Here is a 23,742-nt window from a genome sequence, read left to right on the forward strand (position 1 = left end):
GTAGACAAAGGACCTGACTTGGAGGTCACCTCAAAGATCAGCTCTACCTAATGCAAGACCGTCTTTAAAATATCTAAGTTCTGGACATAGAATTGATCTAAGTCTCACCAGTGGAGACAATAAAAGGTCCAGGAATCAATCTTCAGGTTCCAAAAAGAAAAAGTGTTTATTCTGATCAATACAGGTCAAACACTCTGAGAGACACCCCAGGGTGGGTTTGAAGAAATGCCAAGATACACATCCTTTTATACTAGGGAAGTGGCTTTATGCCAACACCAATCCTATAGATGCTATATGTTTTTATTTAGGGTGTCTCGTCAGTTGCTAGGTAAATCAATATAGTACAGGTTACAGAGTTAATACATCAGTCTTAAAACACACATGGACAGAATTTCATACATAACACCTTCCCTGAGAGTAGGGCTGGGCGATAAATCGAATTAATTCGATTAATTCGCCTTTTTAAAACCTGACGATTTGAAAATTTGCCAAAACGTAAAATCGAGGCGAGCGTAAATATATAACAATACAGATTCTTCTTCTGCCTTTCACGACTTGTACACTGCTGTTTGCTTCCGCATCTCATCTCCTTCCGCCAAAACACACAAATTTACACTGACAGTCATTAAAAACTTTGAGACCATATTTTTCAACATAATTTTTATTTTGAAGCCCCAAACTGGATTTTCTTCATATGAATCATTTGTTTAGCATTTTGGCATACAGAAACAAAAATGTAAAGTTTCAAGAATGATTTCAAAATAAAGAATTTCACAAAAGAAAACGGCACCTGCCAAACACAAAGTCACAACAGTCAATACCGAGTATGGCCTCCATTTGCTTGGATGCAGGCAGCAATCCGTCGGCGCATGCTTTGGACCAGGCTTCTGATTGTGGGTTGGGAACAGCCCATACGCCTGGCTACATCACTGTAGCTCAAACCGGCCTCCACCATACCCAGTGCCCGGAGACGTTGTTCATGTGATAGACGCGGCATGATGCTGTTCACTGGACTAACAATGGTGGCCTTTTTTGGGCCTTTATATAGGCCTTGAAAACCCATTCTCACATTGTGCAGATACTCACTGAGTATTGCTTGGTGTGTATTTGGTTCACTTTTGCAAAGTGACCAACCCATGTGCAATGAATCATGACAAAATGACAACTCATCATTATCTCAACTACCAGGGCACTAGATCATCAGTAGATCCACAATGAATAGGTCCAGGAATCAATCTTCAGGTTCCAAAAAGAAAAAGTGTTATTCTAATCAATACAGGTCAAACACTCTGAGAGACACCCCGGGGTGGGTTTGAAGAAATGCCAAGATACACATCCTTTTATACTATTTGGGCTGGGGGACTTACATGCCCCCAGCCCATCATACTTTTACCCTGACCTGCTTTCATTATTCACAACTGTCTTCTTAGTTTCACTTTCAATAGTGTCTTGGAAAGTACCTAACTTTCAAAAATTATGAGATCGGAGTGGGCATTCCCCCAGAGGGAAGTGGCTTTATGCCAACACCAATCCTATAGATGCTATATGTTTTTATTTAGGGTGTCTCGTCAGTTGCTAGGTAAATCAATATAGTACAGGTTACAGAGTTAATACATCAGTCTTAAAACACACATGGACAGAATTTCATACATAACACCTTCCCTGAGAGTAGGGCTGGGCGATAAATCGAATTAATTCGATTAATTCGCCTTTTTAAAGCCTGACGATTTGAAAATTTGCCAAAACGTAAAATCGAGGCGAGCGTAAATATATAACAATACAGATTCTTCTTCTGCCTTTCACGACTTGTACACTGCCGTTTGCTTCCGCATCTCATCTCCTTCCGCCAAAACACACAAATTTACACTGACAGTCATTAAAAACTTTGAGACCATATTTTTCAACATAATTTTTATTTTGAAGCCTGAAACTGGATTTTCTTCATATGAATCATTTGTTTAGCATTTTGGCATACAGAAACAAAAATCTAAAGTTTCAAGAATGATTTCAAAATAAAGAATTTCACAAAAGAAAACGGCACCTGCCAAACACAAAATCACAACAGTCAATACCGAGTATGGCCTCCATTTGCTTGGATGCAGGCAGCAATCCGTCGGCGCATGCTTTGGACCAGGCTTCTGATTGTGGGTTGGGAACAGCCCATACGCCTGGCTACATCACTGTAGCTCAAACCGGCCTCCACCATACCCAGTGCCCGGAGACGTTGTTCATGTGATAGACGCGGCATGATGCTGTTCACTGGACTAACAATGGTGGCCTTTTTTGGGCCTTTATATAGGCCTTCAGAACCCATTCTCACATTGTGCAGATACTCACTGAGTATTGCTTGGTGTGTGTTTGGTTCACTTTTGCAAAGTGACCAACCCATGTGCAATGAATCATGACAAAATGACAACTCGTCATTATCTCAACTACCAGGGCACTAGATCATCAGTAGATCCACAATGAATAATTACAAAAATTACAAGTAGAATTCTGCCTATATTTTTACCTCAAAGTTTCTAGTGACTGTTAGTATACATTACTGATCCTCCGATTTCTGACGCTCCTGTACGCAACTTCGTTGTCCGAGTACACCTACAATTCTACAATTTCATTGAGCAGATGCTTTTGTCCAAAGCGACGTACAACACAAGCAAGAATTCAGACATAAGGAAAAACCTGTAGTAAGTGCAAAAAGTGCTTCAAGTGTGATTGGTCAAAGGTGTTGCCATCAAGTTGCAGAAGAATTGCCAACCACCGCCCCCCCCCCCCCCCCCCCTTTTTTTAAATCTTTGTCAGCGCTAGATAAGTGCTGGGTTTTGGACCACCTGACTTATTCTACCCCTAAGGTGGAGTCAGATTAAGTGCCTAGGTGTTCTCTAAACAATTGAGTCTTCACTTGTCTCTTAAAAGTAGAAAGGGACTCAGCAGAACGCACCGAGTTAGGTAGATTGTTCCACCATTTGGAAACAACAGAGGAGAAGAGTCTGGCCAGAGATATCGAGGGTTTTGGGCCACCTGACTTATTCTACCCCTAAGGTGGAGTCAGATTAAGCACCTAGGTGTTCTCTGAACAATTGAGTCTTCAATTGTCTCTTAAAAGTAGAAAGGGACTCATCAGAATGCATAGAGTTTGGTAGATTGTTCCACCATTTGGGAACAATAGAGGAGAAGAGTCTGGCTAGAGATTTGGAGCCGTGCTGGGCTGGAAGCACCAGGCGTCTCTCACATGCAGAGCAAAGTGGGCGTGAAGGGGAGCAGACCTGGATCAGGGAATCCAGGTAGGCTGGGGCCGTTCTTGTAAATGTTTTGTAAGCCAGGAGGAGAGTTTTGAATTTGATTCTGGCTGCAACTGGAAGCCAGTGAAGGGAGATGAACAGGGGAGTGACATGAGCTCTTTTGGGCTGGTTGAAGACCAGACGTGCTGCTGCATTCTGGACCATCTGTAGAGGTTTGACTGTACATGCAGGGAGACCGGCCAGAAGAGAGTTGCAGTAGTCAATGCGTGACATCACAAGAGCCTGAACCAGAAGTTGTGTGGCCTGTGGGGTCAGGAAGGGTCTGATCTTCCTGATGTTGTAGAGGGCATAACGACAAGATCGAGAAACTGAGGCCACGTGAACCTTAAAGGTCAGCTGGTCATCAATCATGACACCCAGGTTTCTGGCTGAGTTTGTGGGCACAAGTAGGCTCGAGTGGAGTTGGACACTGATCTGAGGCTGAACAGATGGACAAGCTGGAAAGACCATGAGTTCAGTCTTAGACAGATTCAGCTGAAGGTGCCGTTCCTTCATCCATGTGGAGATATCAGCCAGACATGCTTATATCCGAGCTGAAACTGTTGTGTCGTCAGGTGGAAAAGAGAGGAAAAGCTGAGTGTCGTCAGCATAACAGTGGTAGGAGAAGCCATGGGAGCGGATCACTGCACCAATGACACGAGTTTGATCTTTTGATTTCTATTTACTGTGGTGGTCCAGGAGCTGCTGGGGAAAGGAGCCAGCGTGTTAGCAGTGGATGAGAACGGTCAGCTTTCATCTGAAACTTTAACACACACACACTCAGCATTTAGACAAACCTCTGTGATGAAATCTGAACTTCTTGTTTCTCCCTCACTCCTCTTCTTCCTAGGTTACACTCCAGTTCTGGCTTGTGCTCCAAATCGTGACGTAGCCGACTGCTTGGCGCTCATCCTGAACTCCATGATGCCCGCCTCCCCTATGGTCACCATAGCAGCGTTGCCCACACTGTCTCTTACTCAGAAAGTCATCAACCACCACCCCACATCCAACTGTAGCAGTTCAACTCAAATATGCTGTTGCACCCTACAAAGGTCTGATGTTGAAACATAAACCTTGGTATTAAATTAAAGATTTCAACCTTACACAACAGCTAAGGCAGAGAATACAACAGTTCAAAAATCATCACAAATCATATATTTTGAATAGTCCAGTCCGGGTTTTCTTAAACCTCTTTTTACTGCAGTCCGACCCATTCAACATAAACAATCCACTCCGGGTTTTCCAACCAATCCAACAGAAATTCCAGACAAGGAAGCGGGTTACGGCTGTTCTTTCAGTTCCAACAAAAAGAAAAAGAAAACAAGTACTCCAAAGGAAATCGCTGCCGTTCGGTTCAGGAACGGAGGATGAGCCATAAACAGGGAAACTCCAAAGGAAAGCGCTGCCGTTCGGTTTTGAGAACGGAGGATGAATCAAAACGAGAAAAAAAGGAAAGTAAACCAAACTCACAGGTCCGTGCCATCTTACGGGTGCGGCGGAGCTGATCGTGCTACAACTGGAGTCCTTCAGGCAAGGTCCGACTTGCGCCGACGGTCGGTAGCGGGTAATCACAGACCACTTGTTCGGGATTGTGTGGGGAGACCAACACCATAAACCATCTGTCACTGACTCTCCGCCATACTGTCTTGGAGGCTGGCTGATATGGGGAAGTCAAAGGGCCGGCTCTCTCAGCGCGTGAAAAAAAACAACCATTTTACTGGCTGGAATGCAGATGGGCGGATGGGCGTGGAGGTCAGGTGAATGCACAATATCTGAATATATTCCATAGAATTCCTTTTACTTTGGCTATCGCCACACAACCACATCTCGAAAGCCGTGGCCTTTGACACTCCACCGCCTCTAAGGCCTGACCAGGCCTCCTACTGCAGGCCCGAGTGCCCGCTGTCATCTTGTCTCTGCGGACGACGAACTGAATGACTCAGATTCAGAGATTAAATCTGAATGAATCCGAATGACTCAGATTCAGGACTAACTGGACAGAGTCTTACAATACTGGCAGGCTAGCCAGCCACTCAGGAGCCTTAATAGATCACTGAGAAGAGACTAAAAGAGAGACAAGGCAGAGAAAATAGAGCAAATAATTTTTAGGTAAGCCTCTTCAAATCTAAAAATAATCCTTGTGTAAAGCAGACGCTTGTTTCCTAAAGGTACATGCCCACAGGGAAGAAAACATTGTAGAATAAAATGAATACACACTTTTCAGGCAGCATCACTGTATGGTCAGTAACATGGCTAATGTCTTTTTAAACTTAAAGCAATGTTGGTTTTCCTTTTTAAATGAAGCTCCTATGGTTTCCTGATACTTTCTGGAATCATTTGAAGCCTTTTCAGAGATTTTCCTTCCATTTTATTAGAGAAGCATCTCCAGAGGACTGCTGTTTAGGAACAATAGTCAAAAGAAAGAAAAACAGAGGGACAATCTTGCGGGACCACGTGATTAAGTGTTTTCCCTGCTGTACTTTTAGGTTGTTTTTTTTTTAAATTCAGAGTTCTTCTTTTAGCTGTGACGGCAGACACCGACGACTGTCACTCAAGGACACTGGGAATGCTGTGTTGAGAATTAGGAACCACTTTTCGATTCCTAGGAGAGGAGGTCATTTGCGAATCCTGTGTATTTATTGATTGAATCCTTGAGGGGGTGATCTTGACAGCTGGTGGATGTAAGACCCATTTACTGTACAACTGGTTCAGGAGTCAGTTGGCTGACAGCCTGAATGAGCGGCACAAGGAATTGTTCACTTGTGATGCTAATGTCTGTTCCGTACTGGAGGTGGGAAAGTGGCGAATACTCTCTGTGTGTGTGTGTGTGTGTGTGTGTGTGTGTGTGTGTGTGTGTGTGTGTGTGTGTGTGTGTGTGTGTGAGAGTGAGTGCGAGGGAAATGATTAAATATTGCCTTTTTAGGAATATGCAACTTTCAGGCGGAGGATGAATGCTACTTGGTGCAATGTTTGTAAAGATTAAGTAAAAGTAGATGAATAAAGCTATTTGTTTTTGATTTTAGTTTGTATATGATATAATACAAAAAGCAGAATGTCATTACCGGTCTTGATAGGAACATTTTTAACTGTTTTTATCATTTTAAATGCATTTAATGGCCCTCTCTTTGTGGCACATCTACTCATGGTCCAGGTGGTACATTCGTCCATACAGACAGGCAGTAACCAGACCGCCTGTCATGTTCCAGTGTTTCATGGTCACTCTCCCATCTGCAGTTTTCTGCAGACTCTTTGGCTCCTCCAGGACCACACTGCTGGCTTAACAAAACTTAACGCTCTATAAATTTTTTTAATATTGATTTATTTTAAGATCGGTCACCTGATCTCTCATTTTGACCATGAAAACTAAAGAAAAAAATTATATACAGTCTATGCACCATACTCTGTTTGGCTCCACCCTTCCTGATGACCACTTCCGGTCTCAGGAAATAAAAAAAAAAAACAGACCTTTTCTCGTTTCTGTCTCTTACTAACTTTATTTTCTTGTTATTCTCAATATAAAATGAAAATCAAAGCATTTTTAAAAATTTCATATATCCCTTTTTGGTCATGGAAAGGAAAAACGCCTTGTATTTTAATTTTTGTATTTTAAAATGAAAATCAAATAACCACTCGTTTTTTTGTTTATCATTACCCGTTTCAGAACGGAAAATCAAATTACCAGATAAATACACGGACCACTCCTCTACATTCATCTGGTTACTTTGCTGGTTAAAAGCAGCTTACTGATCACAACGATCAATTAATTTGCTTTATAAAAGCACATTTCTTCTTATTTTTTTTTTAAATTTTATTTATATTTGTACCTTTATTAGCTTTTTCTTTTATGGATTCATTTTTTATTAATATTGCTTTATATTGCCACATTACTTTTTATTTATAAGCACATTTTTTATTGTTTTCTATTTTTTAACTTGTCTTTATATTTCCACTTTTATTAGCCTTTTCTTTTATGGATTCATTTTTTGATTAATATTGCTTTATATAGCAACCTTATTTACTTTTAATTTTATTTATAAGCACATTTCCTTCTTATTTTTTCTTATTTGATTGATTTGTTTTTATATTTCTGCTTTTATCAGCTTTCTCTTGTATGGATTAATTTTATTGATAATATTGCTTTATAGACCAGCGCAGGGCGAATGAGCTGAACTGTTACTTTAACAGATTTGACTCTCCCCCCACCCCCTCTGCCCCCCCTTCCTGCTCCCCCCTCTTCACACATCTCCAGCCCAGCAGACTCTCCCCTTCCTGCGACACCTTCACCGGCCCCCAATTCACCCTGACAGACTATTCCCACCCCCTGCAGTCCACCTCACTCCCCCCCTCACTCCCCCCTCTCCTTCACACCGGACCGGATCTTTGACTTCTCCAGCGCCTTCAACACCATCAGGCCGGCACTGCTGCGGGGGAAGCTGGTGGACGCGGGAGTTGATGGACATCTCGCTGCCTGGACCACTGACTACCTCACTGACCGTCCACAGTACGTGCGGCTGCGTGGCTGTGAGTCAGAGGTGGTAGTCTGCAGCACGGGGGCGCCCCAGGGCACCGTCCTCTCGCCCTTCCTCTTCACCATCTACACCTCGGACTTCACCTACACACGTGGACAAAATTGTTGGTACCCCTCAGTTAAAGAAAGAAAAACCCACAATTCTCACTGAAATCACTTGAAACTCACAAAAGTAACAATAAATAAAAATTTATTGAAAATTAAATAATCAAAATCAGCCATCACTTTTGAATTGTTGATTAACATAATTATTTAAAAAAACAAACTAATGAAATAGGGCTGGACAAAAATGATGGTACCCATAACTTAATATTTTGTTGCACAACCTTTTGAGGCAATCACTGCAATTAAACGATTTCTGTATTTGTCAGTGAGCGTTCTGCAGCTGTCAACAGGTATTTTGGCCCACTCCTCATGAGCAAACAGCTCCAGTTGTCTCAGGTTTGATGGGTGTCTTCTCCAAATGGCATGTTTCAGCTCCTTCCACATATGTTCAATGGGATTCAGATCTGGGCTCATAGAAGGCCACTTTAGAATAGTCCAACGCTTTTCTCTCAGCCATTCTTGGGTGTTTTTGGCTGTGTGTTTTGGATCGTTGTCCTGTTGGAAGACCCATGACCTGCGACTGAGACCAAGCTTTCTGACACTAGGCAGCACATTTCTCTCCAGAATGCCTTGATAGTCTTCAGATTTCATCATACCTTGCACACTTTCAAGACACCCTGTGCCAGATGCAGCAAAGCAGCCCCAAAACATTACTGAGCCTCCTCCATGTTTCACCGTAGGGACAGTGTTCTTTTCTTCGCATGCTTGGTTTTTGAGTCTATGAACATAGAGTTGATGTGCCTTACCAAAAAGCTCCAGTTTGGTCTCATCTGTCCAAAGGACATTCTCCCAGAAGCTTTGTGGCTTGTCAACATGCATTTTTGCAAATTCCAGTCTCGCTTTTTTATGAGTTTTTTTCAGCAGTGGTGTCCTCCTTGGTCGTCTCCCATGAAGTCCACTTTGGTTCAAACAACGACGAATGGTGCGATCTGACACTGATGTACCTTGGCCTTGGAGTTCACCTTTAATTTCTTTGGAGGTTGCTCTGGGCTCTTTGGATACAATTCGAACGATCCGTCTCTTCAATTTGTCATCAATTTTCCTCTTGCGGCCACGTCCAGGGAGGTTGGCTACTGTCCCGTGGGTCTTGAACTTCTGAATAATATGAGCCACTGTTGTCACAGGAACTTCAAGCTGTTTAGAGATGGTCTTATAGCCTTTACCTTTAAGATGTTTGTCTATCATTTTCTTTCGGATGTCCTGGGACAATTCTCTCCTTCGCTTTCTGTTGTCCATGTTCAGTGTGGTACACACCTTTTCACCAAACAGCAGGGTGACTACTTGTCTCCCTTTAAATAGGCAGACTGACTGATTATGAGTTTGGAAACACCTGTGATGTCAATTAAATGACACACCTGAGTTAATCATGTCACTCTGGTCAAATAGTTTTCAATCTTTTATAGAGGTACCATCATTTTTGTCCAGGCCTGTTTCATTAGTTTGTTTTTTTAAATAATTATGTTAATCAACAATTCAAAAGTAATGGCTGTTTTTGATTATTTAATTTTCAATCAATTTTTATTTATTGTTACTTTTGTGAGTTTCAAGTGATTTCAGTGAGAATTGTGGGTTTTTCCTTCTTTAACTGAGGGGTACCAACAATTTTGTCCACGTGTGTACAACACGGACAGCTGCCATCTCCAGAAGTTCTCCGATGACTCCGCCATTGTGGGCCGTGTGTCTGAGGGGAACGAGCTGGAGTATCGGTCGGTCATCATGGACTTTGTGGACTGGTGTGAGCGCAACCATCTGTGCCTCAACACCAGTAAGACGAAGGAGATGGTGGTCGACTTCAGGAGAAGGACACTCCCACATCCACCAGTGAACATCCAGGGCAGGACATTGAAACAGTGGACAGTTTCAAGTACCTGGGTGTTCACCTCAACAATAAACTGGACTGGTCCCACAACACTGATGCTCTGTACAAGAAGGGCCAGAGTCGCCTCCACCTTCTGAGGAGGCTGAGGTCCTTCGGAGTGTGCAGACCTCTACTAAGGACTTTCTACGACACTGTGGTAGCCTCTGCTTTCCTCTACGCTGTCGTCTGCTGGGCCCCGGGCAGCACAGAGCGGGACATGAAGAGACTGAACAAGCTGACCAAGAGGGCCAGCTCTGTCCTGGGCTGCCCACTGGACTCTGTGATGGATGTGGGTGAGAGGAGGATGTTGACCAAGCTCTCATCCATCATGGACAACAGCTCCCACCCACTGCAACGGACTGTAGTGGAGCTGAGCAGCTCCTTTAGCACGAGACTCAGACACCCTCAGTGCAAGACGGAGCGCTACCGCAGGTCCTTCATCCCCACTGCCATCAGACTGTATAACACTTCTGTGTAGTTGTTATTATGTGCAATCTTTATTATCTTGTTCTTGCACTTTCGTGACTTTTGCACTCCTCTGTTTTTTGTTTCTAAGAGCCCTGTAATGTTAAATTTCTCCTTTGTGAGATTAATAAAGTCTATCTTATCTTATCTTATTGCCACATTATTTTTGATTTATAAGCACATTTCTGTTTATTTTAATTGTCTTTCTATTTCTACCTTTATTAGGCTTTTCTTTTATGGATTCATTTTTTGATTTGCCACATTATTTTATTTACTCATCTTTGTGTTTCCACTTTCATTTGCGTATTTGTTTACAGATATAATTTTGTCATTTAACATTCTCAGTACTCTATAGCCATCAAGAGGCAAAGTAAATACAAAATAATGCAGCTTTAATCTGTGTGTACATTTAGTGAATCCACCTTCATCCATGTCCACGGAGACTCACAGCAGAAAACAGACACATGTACAGACACATCTGTGTTTCATTCAGCTTTATTCCTCTTTGTAACGTTTAGTCAGCAAGTTCACATGAGCTGATTCAAAACACATTCACGTTGTTTTAAATGTTTAATAATGATGTTCTTTGTCTTGTGGTAACCTTCCTGGGTTTTAAATATTAACTTATCTTACACACAGTGAAAAAGCCCACAGCGACCCCACCGACAGGGAACACGCTGACCCGGCTGCGTTCCAATGTTTCCTTTAAGAGTCAGCAGGCGGAGGGCAGAAATCCGACACGTACAGCACAACACACCGTTTTACTGGCAGACGACACGGCTCCCATCCGGCTCATGAAACATTTAAAGAAACACCGATGCACCACGACAACTCGTTTCCACGCTTTACCACTTTGATCATTTTTTTTAAACTAGTCTCGAACATCCGATCAACGTTATTCTAACAAATTCATCTCCACTTCCTGCAGCTGCACTATGAAAACGGGTATTCAAATGACTTCTCACAGCTGGAAACTCCTGAGCAGTAAGAAATAAGGGCAGTGGTCGGAGAAAGTGTACCGCGACAGAGAGGTCAGAGGTTCCATCAGCACTGGCAGCTCTGAAAACAAGATGCTGATTCACTGGAAAAAACATTAAAAAAATGTACAAAAACAGGCATTCATGTGCATAAAATACATCTTAAAAAATAAAAAGGTAGTCCTACTTTTTGATCTGTTAGTGTAAAAAAATGAACCTCAGGATTAACTGTGAGCTAAACTCCTCCCCTTTCACAACAATTTTGTAAAAATTTAAACAATTTTTGGGCTCTTAATTTCACACTGAGGTAGACAAGAGCAGGTGTTTTAAATCCAGCTGTAAACTGTTGCTTTTGTCTACTTATGTGTCAGTTATTTCGGGCACAGGAGATCTTAAATGTGCCCTTCATGGCTCCACGTGATACTGTGCTAACATCTGGAGGCAAACATTTTAAATCTGGAGCAGCTGGTGATCCTTGGAGAAGATTATTAAGTAAAAACTGCATTGCTCTTGTTACTTAATTCTAATTAGAGCCTGAGCGATAACTTGGTTGGCCAAAATTAATGGCAGATATTGGTTTAACAGATCTGTATTGCCAGATGTCCGATATGCACCGCGATAAGACCTAAGCACTGTTAACTATGTGCAGCACATGTAGCAGAGAACACATCACAACTAAACCTCACCACCGGCTTAGTCTCTTCATCCTATGTTTTCAATTAATTTGTGAAATTCAACAATTAAAGCCCATCACTTTCCTTTCTAATATACTGCAGATAGCATCATTTTAACATTCTAAAAATCCGTACCCAAAAGTCTAGCATCAGTTGGGCTTATTCTACTACACCAGTTTTTACATGTACACTTTTCAGGGGTCAACAAAGTAATATGTCTGGGAAATGTTTTGCTATCAGCTAGAAATGCTAAAGTTGTTTTACACTCTGATAGCATTCAGGACTGGCTTCCCGACTGTAAGAAGTACTACACAGCGAATTTGGTGAGGTTTTACTGTACCATTTCTAACTTGTAGCACAAAAAGCTAATATAGTTAGCTAATGATAAGCTTCTGGGCCTCTTTTCCCGCTGTTGCTAGTTAGCTGGCAAAGCTAACAACCGAAGCAGATGCATATATTATTTAATTCCTTTCAATTTATCTAGCATAAATCTAGCATCAGTTAGGTTTATTCTCATACATCAATTTTTACATTTCCACTTTTAGCATCAAAAACTTTTTGGGGGTCAACAAAATAATATGTTTGGGAAATGTTTTGCTATCTTGACTAAAATTGCTAAAGCTGTCTAAAACTCTGATAGCATTCAGGACTGGCCTCCCGACTGTAGACAAAGAATCTGGTGAGATTTTATTTTTTCATTTTCAACCTGTAGCACAATAAGCTAATGTAGTTAGCTAATGATAAACTTGTCGGCCTCTTTTCCCACTGTTCCTAGTTAGCTGGGTAAGCTAACAACTGAAGCAGACGCATATATAATTTAATTCCTTTCGATTTTAGCTTTGGAAAGGCTATCAATATAATATGCTGCATGCTAATCCATACATTTAATGTTCAGGGGAGAGGATTAACAGTCCATTAGCATTTTTGCTGACAGAAGGAGAAGCTAACAGCTAGCTCAGGGCTGGAATGAGCATGAGGAACCCTGGTGTGTCAGTTGGGTTCATTGTGGTTTGCATAAATTAGGACCATGAGGACTACAGAATACAAAAGACCGTCATAGAAAAACAGAAATTCTACTTGAAGTGAAAACATCTCAAAATCTTAAAAGGCATTTTACAGGCTGTTGACTACAGATGGATGCCGTTGTACCCATGCAGAAAAACACGTCACCCAAAACCGAGCTTTGCTTTAAAGTTCCAGTTTCTATGTTCAGACTGTAAACCCCCCAAAAATAAAAACATGAAGGCAAATCCAAACGGAATATACAGCTTTAAGAAAAAACAATATTTATACAGTTTAATACATACATAACTTAAATAAGAGATAAATATCACCTATTTTTTGTTTTATGTACAACAAGTCAGTGCTTATTCAACGACAGCATAATCCTAGCTTCTCAAACTCGGGGCACTGTGTCATTTAAGCGCTTCAAACTTGAACTCTTTACTAAAGGCGTCGGCAGCAGGCAAGGTAACAGTGGTGCTTTTGTCTGACCGGATATCACCATATAGACTTGTTTGAAAATGTACTTTAAGCCAGAGGTGAACAGTAAAGGGAAGGAATTTTTTGAGTGTTTATTTTGGGTTTCCTCCAGTCTTCTTCTTCTTGCTTGTGCTTTGTTTCAAAAGCTGCCTGCTGTCTTAGACTTGTAGACATTTCTCTGCTTTCCTTTGACATTGCTTTTATTCTTTGTCTCCAGCTGTTTAACTGGCAGACCGTAAATGTGTGGTCCATGTTGTACTTACAGATGACACATTAAAGGAAAAAAAATAATCTTAATTAGCGTCTTGTTGCCAGAACAGATTCAATGCGGCTTGGCACTGATTCTCTAAGTCTCTGGAACACTAATGGATGGACCATTCTTTCAAGAGATGCTCTCAAGTTGGGTGTTTTGATGATGGTGCAGTCCTACAAAATCTTCAGGCCATAGTATAGGATTCACATAATTTTCATTCTCATCAAACCATTCAGGAACCCTCTGAATCGATGAACGTTGTCATCTTAGAAGCGACGACTCCCATCAGAAACATCAATCAGTTGAGCAGTCTTTGTTACTGAAGCTCCTGCCATCTGTACCCCAACAATTAACCTTCTCTAAAGTCACGTAGATAGTTTCTTCTTGCCAGCCAGATAAAAAATCTGAAACAACTGGATGTGCTCAGTATTTTTATACATGTCTCAAAGCATAATTTAATGTCGACTACCCAACTGTACCATGCAGTGCTGTTGTGGGGAAGCGTCTGCAATAATTGTATTTCTCCACTCATTTCCTTTAGTTTCCCTTGTGGAACACTTTCTGGATAATAAAAGAGTCAGTATGCTTTCCATTGAGTGCTTCTCATTCCGACAGACAATATGTTGAGCACTTAAGGTTGCAGTTGACCGGGAGTCCTCTCAAGCTCTCATTTTTCTTCAAATGACTTCAGTCACTTGTTATGTACTTCCAAATACAGATACAACCAAGTACAACATCCTTCAAGGTGAGACTGACAACGTGTGCTGCTTCCCCTTTTGAACTATCACCATAGAAGCTTGTTTGTTTCCGGCATAGCAGAGCGTTAGTAATTCCACAGCCCTGTTGAATCTTGAGATATACGGCACACTCGCTTCTTTTTAACCATTAACCGTCCTCGGTTGTCTCTACACATTCGACTCCACAAAGGGTCTTTTTGGTTTGACGGGGGAGGTAGGACCTGTCCGTCTCTCGGTCGGTCTGTCGGAGCAGCTGTGGATCACCGGAAGCGTCCGGGCCACCTTTACGTCCAAGTAGGAGGGGTTCTGACTGGCAATGTGGACCGAGCCTTCACCCTGACGAAGGTTACCGGGCACCACTTCGTAGTAGTCGAGCTGGTTGTCATGGAGGAGGTTACCATTGTGGGCATTGTTGTTGCTGCGGTTGTGGTAGGCGATGGACGACGGCTGGGGCGGAGCAAAGCCTCCCTGGTTGGTGGGGTTCTTGCTGGGCGAGGTGACGACCGTGTCCACTGAAGACACCGCCCAGGAGCGAGAGGGGCTGAGGCAGGAAGCTGAGCTGGAAGGAGCTTGTTGCTGATACTGTTGGTTTACCCTCGCCGTCTTATCGTTTATCCCCATGAAAGGAGTGTTCCTAGACGAGCGCCCCGCCTCTCCGGGGTAAGTACCGCCTCCCGCCATGCATATGTCCGACTGAGGGGACGAGATCAGAAAGAGATCATCGTGATAACCGGTAACACCTCCCACAGAGGCCAGCTCTGAAGATGGATCCATGTGTTGGGCGGAGGCTGAGGTCCTGAAGCCTGAGCCATGATTAGCCGACGGCCCGCTAGCAAGACTGCCACTGCTGGAGGAGAAACGAACGCTGACACTTTGGGAGTGGATAAGAGGTCTAGGAGGAGCTGACGAGGATGTTGGGTGGGCGCTAAGCGGGCGTCGAAACATGCCCTGGTGGTGGTACTGGTAATCATGCGATGGCTGAAGCCTTTCAGCGGGTCCCATTGTTGACTCTGTGACTTCCATGGGGTAGTAGGCTGCTTTGGACTGGTTGCGGCTGAACTGACGGGCCTGGCCGAATCGATTCACCCCTGCCCTCTCCGCTTCTGCTCCTCTTCCATAGGCAGTTGTCGGTCTCACCTGACAAACCAGGTCGACATCAACATCATCCAGTGAGTATGGCGCTCCAGAGCTCAGACCAGCCTGGACCTGCAGGTTAGACCTGACATCTAGGGGGCCTGGGCAAAAGCCTTCCCCCAGCTCTGCTAGTTCTTGGGGAAGATGGGCAAACTGGGAGTAGGCAGAGCTTCCTACAACCATGCTGGAGTGGGCCGGAACACTGGGTTGATTGGTTCGGACAACCTGCACTTTGGCTGGTTGGAGCCACTGGCCTTGGACAGGGTTCTGCCTCTGGAAGGACCTCTGATTGGCCAGATGGTGGTGCTGCTGCACTCCTTGGCTTTGGTCTGAGGGATGGACGGCTGAGACAGACTGTGGATGGTGATGCAGACCTCCACCTCCTGACAGTGCAGGCATGTTTTCAGACATGGGGCTGGCTCGTTGCTGATGCTGCATTGGGGAGGGAGGAGGGCTGAAGTGGTGATAGGAGGAGGAGGAAGGAGGAGGAGGAGCAGAGTGACTGGGAGAGGAGAGGGAGGCTGAGTGGGTTGGACTGGGAAGGTGATGATAAAGGTGAGTGGGGGAGATGGAGGATGGCGACGGCCCTCCAGACCGGCAACGGGTGTCCAGACTTTGAACTGCAGGTGGAGGGTGAAAGGAGGAGTCTTGCCTGAGACTCATCTTCTCCTCGTTCTCTTCTTCCTCCTCTTCCTCGGTGAGCCCCTCCCTGTCTTGAACCTGCAGACAACCTGAATCTCTGCTCCTGGCCTCGCTGATGGACACAGCTATGTTTTGCTGGTAAACATGATGAGCTGGAGGAGGAGACTCTTGCTGCTGTGCAGCCTGTCGACACTCTTCCTTGACCCGAGCCAGCAGGCGTTGGATCTCCCGGTTGGACGGGCAAAGACGGCTGGCCTCAATCAGGTCCTCCAGGGCTGCATGGAACTGTCTGAATGGTGAGAAGCAACAGCAAAGACAAAGAGGATGTTTCAGAAGATGACATAAACAGAATGGAAAGGAAAAGCATATCACATGTGGTTGTGGCAATAACAGAGCTGACCATCAACCCCCTGACTTACAGTTACAGATATGTCATACGTCAAATTTATTGGACATCAACCTTTCAACCTTAGTTGAATTGAGAAAACCAGAGAGTTGGACCCAAACCCAAAATGAATGGATTGTCAGGAGGAAGGCTGTCAAGTTCCCTGGGGTCAGAAGAAACTCTCACCTCTTTCCTGTTGACTTGTTTGCCATTTAGTAGATGTTATTGCTTGATAATTACTGGTACAGCCAGTCAAACTACCAACTACCTCGTGATTGTCAGAAATGTGAAAAGGAAGTCAAATATGCAAGGCTTTCCTGACAGCCTGTCTTCTACCAAGTCTTCTACAGCTATCACCTGGACAACACCCAGTCAGGCTAAGATACATGATTTGGCCCATATATGCATATAAATTGCACATTATCATGCAGACATTTCCTGTACCAGTGGTCCAAACCTCTCGCTATGAGTCAAACAGCAGCGTTGCCTCATTGCCAGTTCAGAAAAGTGTTGGACAACGGGCAACATCCAATCAGGTGCACAAAGTCATACGTTTTCTGCTCCTCCAGTTTATCTCAGGTTTTCTTGGCATTGCAAGTTCCTGTCACATTAGTCATGTACAAAGATGTGTTAATAAAAGAGATTGCTCAAAAATGGATGAACAGTAACATCAAATTCTATTACTGTGGAGGACCTGAAGCCGCCAAAGTCCCAAAAGACGATGAAAGAAAACAGAATTTTTGGGTCGTTCATGTTTTCAAGACTGTTAGCAACATGTATGTTTATGTCACTACACACCACCGACTGGCTAACTTATAGTAACCAGATTATGATGCACATCCTGTCCTCTTTAAGCATTCCGACTGAATATCAGAATACAGAATTACCTTGTAAAAATATACATAATACAAGGACTCAGTTAGGGTTGTATTAGTTCTGTTTAGCTGTCCTTCCTTATGACACCATGGTTACCTGCGGCTGCGTTTGGCTCGGGCTCTGGCGTAAAAGGCTTCGTAGGATTTGGCTTTCAGCTCCAGAGCCTTGGTAGCAAACTCCTCGGCAAGGCTGAAGTCCTGCATGAAAAAAAAAGAATTTATGCAGTGCAAAAACTCAAAATCTTACCAAGTCTATTCGTCTTATTTATAGTCAAAATGTCTCATCCCCCTTGAGTTAAGATAAATTCACTTAAGAAGTGTCATTTCTATCTTGGTCAGTCAAACAATCTTGAAATTATCTTGTTTTGAGTTGAATTTTACGAGAGAAATCAAAATAAGTTTAACCCTCGTGTTGTCCTGAGGGTCAAACTGACCCGTCTTAAAGTTTGAAAACATGTGAAAAAAATTACATGTTCACAGTGAAACTTCTGATGTCCACATTTTCAACATTTCTGGAAAACAAAACAACAAAAACACGAGGCAAATGACAAAAATCAGACAAAAATAACAACAAAAATGAGACACAAAATGACAAAAATCAGACAAATGACACAAAAAAACAAAAAAGAGATACATTTCTGAACATTTTTTGGTGTAAATAAAGAAAAGTTTAAAAAAAAAATTTCTTTAAGAACATTCACAAAAAAATCAACAAAATGATTTTTTTGTGAATGGTCTTAAAGAAAATATTAGAGGTTTTACTGATCTACGTAATCACCTTAGATATTTTTTAGGATTTTTTTGTAGATTTTTACTCATTTTTCTTGCCAAATTTAGGAAACTTTTTTTTAAATAACATTTTTAAGAATTATTGGAATTTTCTTCCTGAAGGTTTTGCAAATTTTCAGAAATTTGAGGGATTTTTTTTTGCTGATTTTTTGGGATTTTTTCAGACAAGGAAACAATATTTTTTGGTGCCTGTAAATGAGGACAACAGGAGGCTTAATACATCTCAAATTAGGTGGTTACATAAAAGCAAGAATCTATTTTTGAGTGAACTTTTTTTTTTTTTTTTTAGCATATCTGGCTTATTTTAAGACACCTAAGGTTGACAGTCCTGGTAAAATTTAGCCTAAAATAAGTTTCCCCAGCTAATTTTAAGCTCTCAATATTCTAAATATCACATCTTATTTCAAGACATTTTACCAAGCCATTTTTCACTTGTTCTATTGGCAGATTTTTTCACGTATTTCAAGGTAAAAGTTCCGTGAAATAAGTTTTTTTTCCTTGTTTTGAGAGGGGCATTTTTTCCAGTGTGACAGTGAGTCAAAACTGCAGGCAGAAAACTGTGAGAGGTGAGATTTATTTCAAAATAAAAATAAAAACACAGCTGTATGGCCCCAAACTAAAGACCATCACGGTTTGTCTGACTCACGTTCATCTTGCGGCGGCAGCGTGACAGGTTGAGCAGCACACACACTCTCAGCTGTCTGAACGTCTTCAGCTCGTCTCCTGGAAACTTCTGGAGCGCTGACTGATAAGAGTGAGCGGCTTCCCTCACTTTGCCTTGCTAGAACCGCAAAGAGAGAACTCTTATAATATCATTTATGTGTGTGTGCGTCCGGTTAAATGTGTGTGATTGGGCGTCTGAGTCTGTTACCTTGTACAGTCTGTCTCCTTCTTGGATCAATTTACTGAGTAGAACCATTAAGATGTCTGGTTTAGAGGTTGCCATGGCCCAGGTTGCTGGTCCTGCACACAAACACAAAAGTTCACTGATATGTTCACCTCTACCGTCTGAAAACACGTTAAATGAAAAGAATTAAGCAGGTAATTTGTTCTCTGTTTGGATAGATTTGATATGCAAATGAAATCAGATTCCTCTCATTTTTACAGTTTTGCCCTTTTCTACCGTTTCAACAGAAATTTTGGGAAATATACATTCTTGGTGAGTTGCATTGTCATGATCCTGTTCTATGAGCAACCCATTTGAGACTAAACCTCTCCCTATGATAATCTGGTGAATAAATAGTAGATCAGGGGTGTCAAACTCTTTTTAGTTCAGCCCAATCTGACCCAATCTAAAATCATAACATAATAACCTAGAAATAACCGAAAAAAATGAAAAAACGAGAAACAAAGTGGCAAAACATGAGACAAATGTCAGACAAAAACCAACAAAAACAAGACGAAATATTACAAAAGTGAGACACAAAGTGACAAAAGTGAGGAACAGAATGACCAAAAAATAGACAGACAACACAAGCGAGACAAAAGAAAGCGCAAAACGACAAAAATGCTGCACAAAAGAACGAATAAAGCAAAACACAAAATGACAAAAATGAGACACAAAGTGACAAAAGTGAGGAACAGAATGACCAAAAAATAGACAAACGACAAGCGAAATCCAAAACGACAAAAACGCTACACAAAAGAACGAATAAAGCAAAACACAAAACGACAAAAACAAGAAACAAAGCAGCAAAAACACGAGACAAACGACAAAAGCCAGACAAAAAACGACAACATGACAAAATATGACAAAAATGAGACACAAAGTGACAAAAGTGAGGAACAGAATGACCAAAAAATAGACAAACAACACAAGCGAGACAAAAGAAAGCGCAAAACGACAAAAATGCTGCACAAAAGAACGAATAAAGCAAAACACAAAACGACAAAAACAAGAAACAAAGCAGCAAAAACACGAGACAAACGACAAAAGCCAGACAAAAAACATGACAAAATATGACAAAAATGAGACACAAAAAAAGACAAAAGAACAATCTAGTATTTTACTTTATGATCAGAACAACTTATCATGGTCTAGAAATTATTTTAAATTTATAGTTTTACTAATTTACAATCTGCAGTTAATGTCTTCTCTGTAATTTTTACACTTTGCGGGCCGGATTGGACCCTCTGGAGGACCACTTTTGGACCGCGGGCCTCATGTTGAACACCCCTGCTGTAGATGCTCTGATTAGTGGTGAAGCTGCATACCGTAGAACTACAACAAGTGCACTTTTATTCTGGCTGGGGACATTTATTGCACATCTCCTGATCGTCCTGTCTTCCTCTGATATCACCACTAAGTGAAACCAAAGAACAGAATCGTAGGAAAGCACTGCTGCGTCCTGTTTCTACCTATCTTGGCTCCCTTCTTGAGCAGAGCGATGACCGCTGAAGTGTTTCTGCAGCCGACTGCTCGGTCCAGAGGACGCATCCCGCTGCAGTCCACATGCTCCACGGACGCTCCGTGGTCCACCAGGAACTGAACCTACCACGGAAAAGGACACAAAAAGGGCTGCATTTAGCACGTCTTATTGCCATTAAAGGCTTTTATTTTTTAAAACTTCAGTGCTGTAAGGTTTATCACCAGCCTTCTTCACTTTTGCTCTGAAGAAACAACACGAAAAAACTATAGGGGCGATATGATTGCATTTTTATTTTTGATTGGCGGTAGATTTGAAACCAGTTCAGACAGATCGATCATTCTTTTTGCATGTAAAATCTGAGGAGTTAGACTAATATTTCACACATTCACCAGGTCTCAGAGCGCTTTTACGTTGCAGTGATGGGTTTGTAAAAATACACAATAAAGCACACATAACAGAAATCTTTGTAAACGAGACCATGGGATGTTGTGCAACTTTTTTAGTAATTTGAGGGATACAGCTATGCAGTTGCTGTATTTTCAAATAAATGTAAAAAACAAAACAAAAATGATTTTAATTTTTTTAGGTTTATTGCACTTTTAAGCAATTTATTGTATTAGTTAAGAAATAAGTCAATACATGTTATTAAAACTTGGGATATAAGGGTTATATTGATGTAAGGCAAAAAAATATTCTAAAAAAATTTCATTATAGTCTGTAAAAATGTAAGAATATGTCCTGGCAGACTTGCACAATGGTAGGTCTTAACCCTCGTGTCGTCCTGCAGGTCAAATTAACCCGTTTTAAAGTTTGAAAATGTGGGGGAAAAAAAAATAAAAAAATCACGGTGAAACTTCTGATGTCCACATTTTCAACATTTGTGGGAAAAAAGAAATGTTAAAAATATTTCTTGAGAGTATTCACAGAAAAAAAAATCAACCAAAATCCAGCAAATTTCGCTGAATTTTGGCTGATTTTTGTGAATGTTCATAAAGGAAATATCAGAACTTTTACTGATATATCTGTAATCGCTTTAGATATTTTTAGGATTTTTTTTAAGATTTTCACTCATTTTTTGAAAACATTTACAAGAATTTTCTTGCCAAATTTGGGGGATTTTTTTAAAATAAAACTTTTAAGGGAAACTTTTAAGGAATTATTGGAATTCCTGAAGGTTTTGCAAATTTTCAGAAATTGTGGGGAATTTTTTTGCTGCATTTTTGGATTTTTTTTCAGACAAGGAAACAATATTTTTGGTGCCTGTAAATTAACCCTTTAAGCTTCAGTCAATTCCAGCTGTTTTCAGTACAAAAAATCGCTAATATTCTATTTTTAAATAAAAAAAATTACGAAAAATACAGGGAATATTGGACGGGCATCATGAGGTGCATTTCCTTGAAAATGACCGATTCGGGGATTTTATACCAACTTCAGGACATGTTTTGGATAAAATAGTTTACTGGCTTGTGTTGTCTGGATGTAAAAGGTTGGATTATGGCCGTTTTTTGTGGAACCCGGAAATGTGAGTCGCGCTGTGTGCGTTGAAGCCATGTATAGAGAACGGATGGATGAATATTCGTTTTTGTCGGACAAATGTGTTTTTCTCACCCGCTGTGGTAATCGCATCTGAAAGTGGTTTATACCGGCGGATTCATGAGAATCTAAGCTTTCCATCGGCATATAGTGTTTGTATAATCGTGTTTGCAGCCGTCGGACATTCTTGAAATTCCTATGCAAATTAGTAGATGTACCGCCGGTGGTACACTGAAGCTTAAGGGGTTAAGACAACAGGAGGGTTAAAGGGTTAAAGTGGCAGACTATATCACACTGTCCTCTGCAGACACTCTTGTCCTAAAATGCTCTCACAAATGCATCCGTTTAACGCACCACTTCCGGGTCACCGCAGAAGGCAGCCAGATCCAGAGGTGTCCGTCCGCTGCGATCAGCGTGAGTTGTGGCCGCGCCTCTTTCCACCAGCTCCCTGACCAATGGGAGCTGGCCTTTCAGACACGCCCAGCTCAACGCCGTCAAACCCTCTCTGTCGTTCTGCTCGAGGGAGGCTCCTGGAAGCAGAGAGAGGAGAGACGTTCATCTCAGTGCAGACAGTGTTGGAATCAGAGGAGGAAAGAAGAAGCCGCATTTCACATTTCAGTCACAATATTCACATTAATGAGCTTCAGCGAAAGTCAATCAAAGGGAAAACTTCTGCAGGAGGCTTTAATTATAGCGTCCAGTTTCCCTGTATTTTACAATCCACTGATCAATTTTGTGACGACAAATAATCATCAATAAAAACTTCACAACACTCACACTTTAAACAGTTTTTAGACAATTGCTCCTTCTTAGGCACATGGACCATGATGTGTAATCTCACAGCTGACTTTTGAGATGAGAAGCAAATTAGCGATTGCGGTCTTTCATCCTAATCCGTCATCTCAGATTTGAAACTAATTTTCTGAAGCACAGATTATTTAAATCTCTAAACCAAGGTTTCCATTACAGTTTCAAAATAAAAGCGATATTTCTAAAATTTCGACAAAGTATATTTGCGCTTTGAACGTGTTTCCATTGAAGGTTGTTCTGGGCAGAAGCATCGTAACTCTCGTAAAATATCATCCTGCGAGATTTCGCTGCAGGAAGACGGACGCTTCTGTCTCCTCATAACACTCTGCATTCCTCTGCTGTTTGCTGTCCAGTATGGCAGTGATGTTTTTCTCAAGAATAATGGCAAGAAAAGTCTCGGTCTCCTCTTCTGTCCACACGTACCGCACCATGTTTACTCCGAGAGAACTGGTCATGTGACCAGTGCGGAAAAAGTGTTTCCATTGCGCTTTTGCGATATTTTTCAATATCGAAACGTCTGAAAAACCACCTCATGAGAGCGTAAAAACTTTTTAGCGATATTTTACTCCTTTTTTGAAATTCAGGTGTTTCCATTACCAGTTTTTTATTGCACTATTTACATTTTGCGCATATCTAAGGGTAATGGAAACGCAGCTAATATCAGTCACCTTCGCATACACACCTCTTGGCTAATTTGCCAACTTTTCTGATAACTGTGAAATGACAGGATATGATTGATAGATGAAGGCGCCCAAACAAAAGATAAACATCGAGGAAATGTTAAGGCATGAATAGTCACAATTAAAACTACTAAAATCAAGACTTTTACACTAAAATATAAAGGC

General features: G+C 41.7%; 1 protein-coding gene across 1 annotated transcript in view; it reads right to left on the minus strand.

Annotated features, from left to right (window-relative positions):
• Positions 1–10,716: 10,716 nt before the first annotated feature.
• The window catches only part of LOC110955460 (protein TANC2-like), a 47,185-nt gene continuing 34,159 nt past the window's right edge, over positions 10,717–23,742 (minus strand). Inside the window, exons 22-27 of the mRNA XM_051941089.1 lie at positions 22,442–22,617; positions 20,544–20,676; positions 19,057–19,148; positions 18,832–18,966; positions 17,494–17,594; positions 10,717–16,425 (exon numbers count right to left, since the gene is read on the minus strand). Of these exons, the coding sequence (XP_051797049.1) occupies positions 14,529–16,425; positions 17,494–17,594; positions 18,832–18,966; positions 19,057–19,148; positions 20,544–20,676; positions 22,442–22,617 (2,534 nt within the window). The 3' untranslated portion in view covers positions 10,717–14,528. The remainder of the gene's footprint in view (positions 16,426–17,493; positions 17,595–18,831; positions 18,967–19,056; positions 19,149–20,543; positions 20,677–22,441; positions 22,618–23,742) is intronic.

Source organism: Acanthochromis polyacanthus, chromosome 21 (assembly GCF_021347895.1).
Source record: "Acanthochromis polyacanthus isolate Apoly-LR-REF ecotype Palm Island chromosome 21, KAUST_Apoly_ChrSc, whole genome shotgun sequence".
Classification (NCBI taxonomy): Eukaryota; Metazoa; Chordata; class Actinopteri; family Pomacentridae; genus Acanthochromis; species Acanthochromis polyacanthus.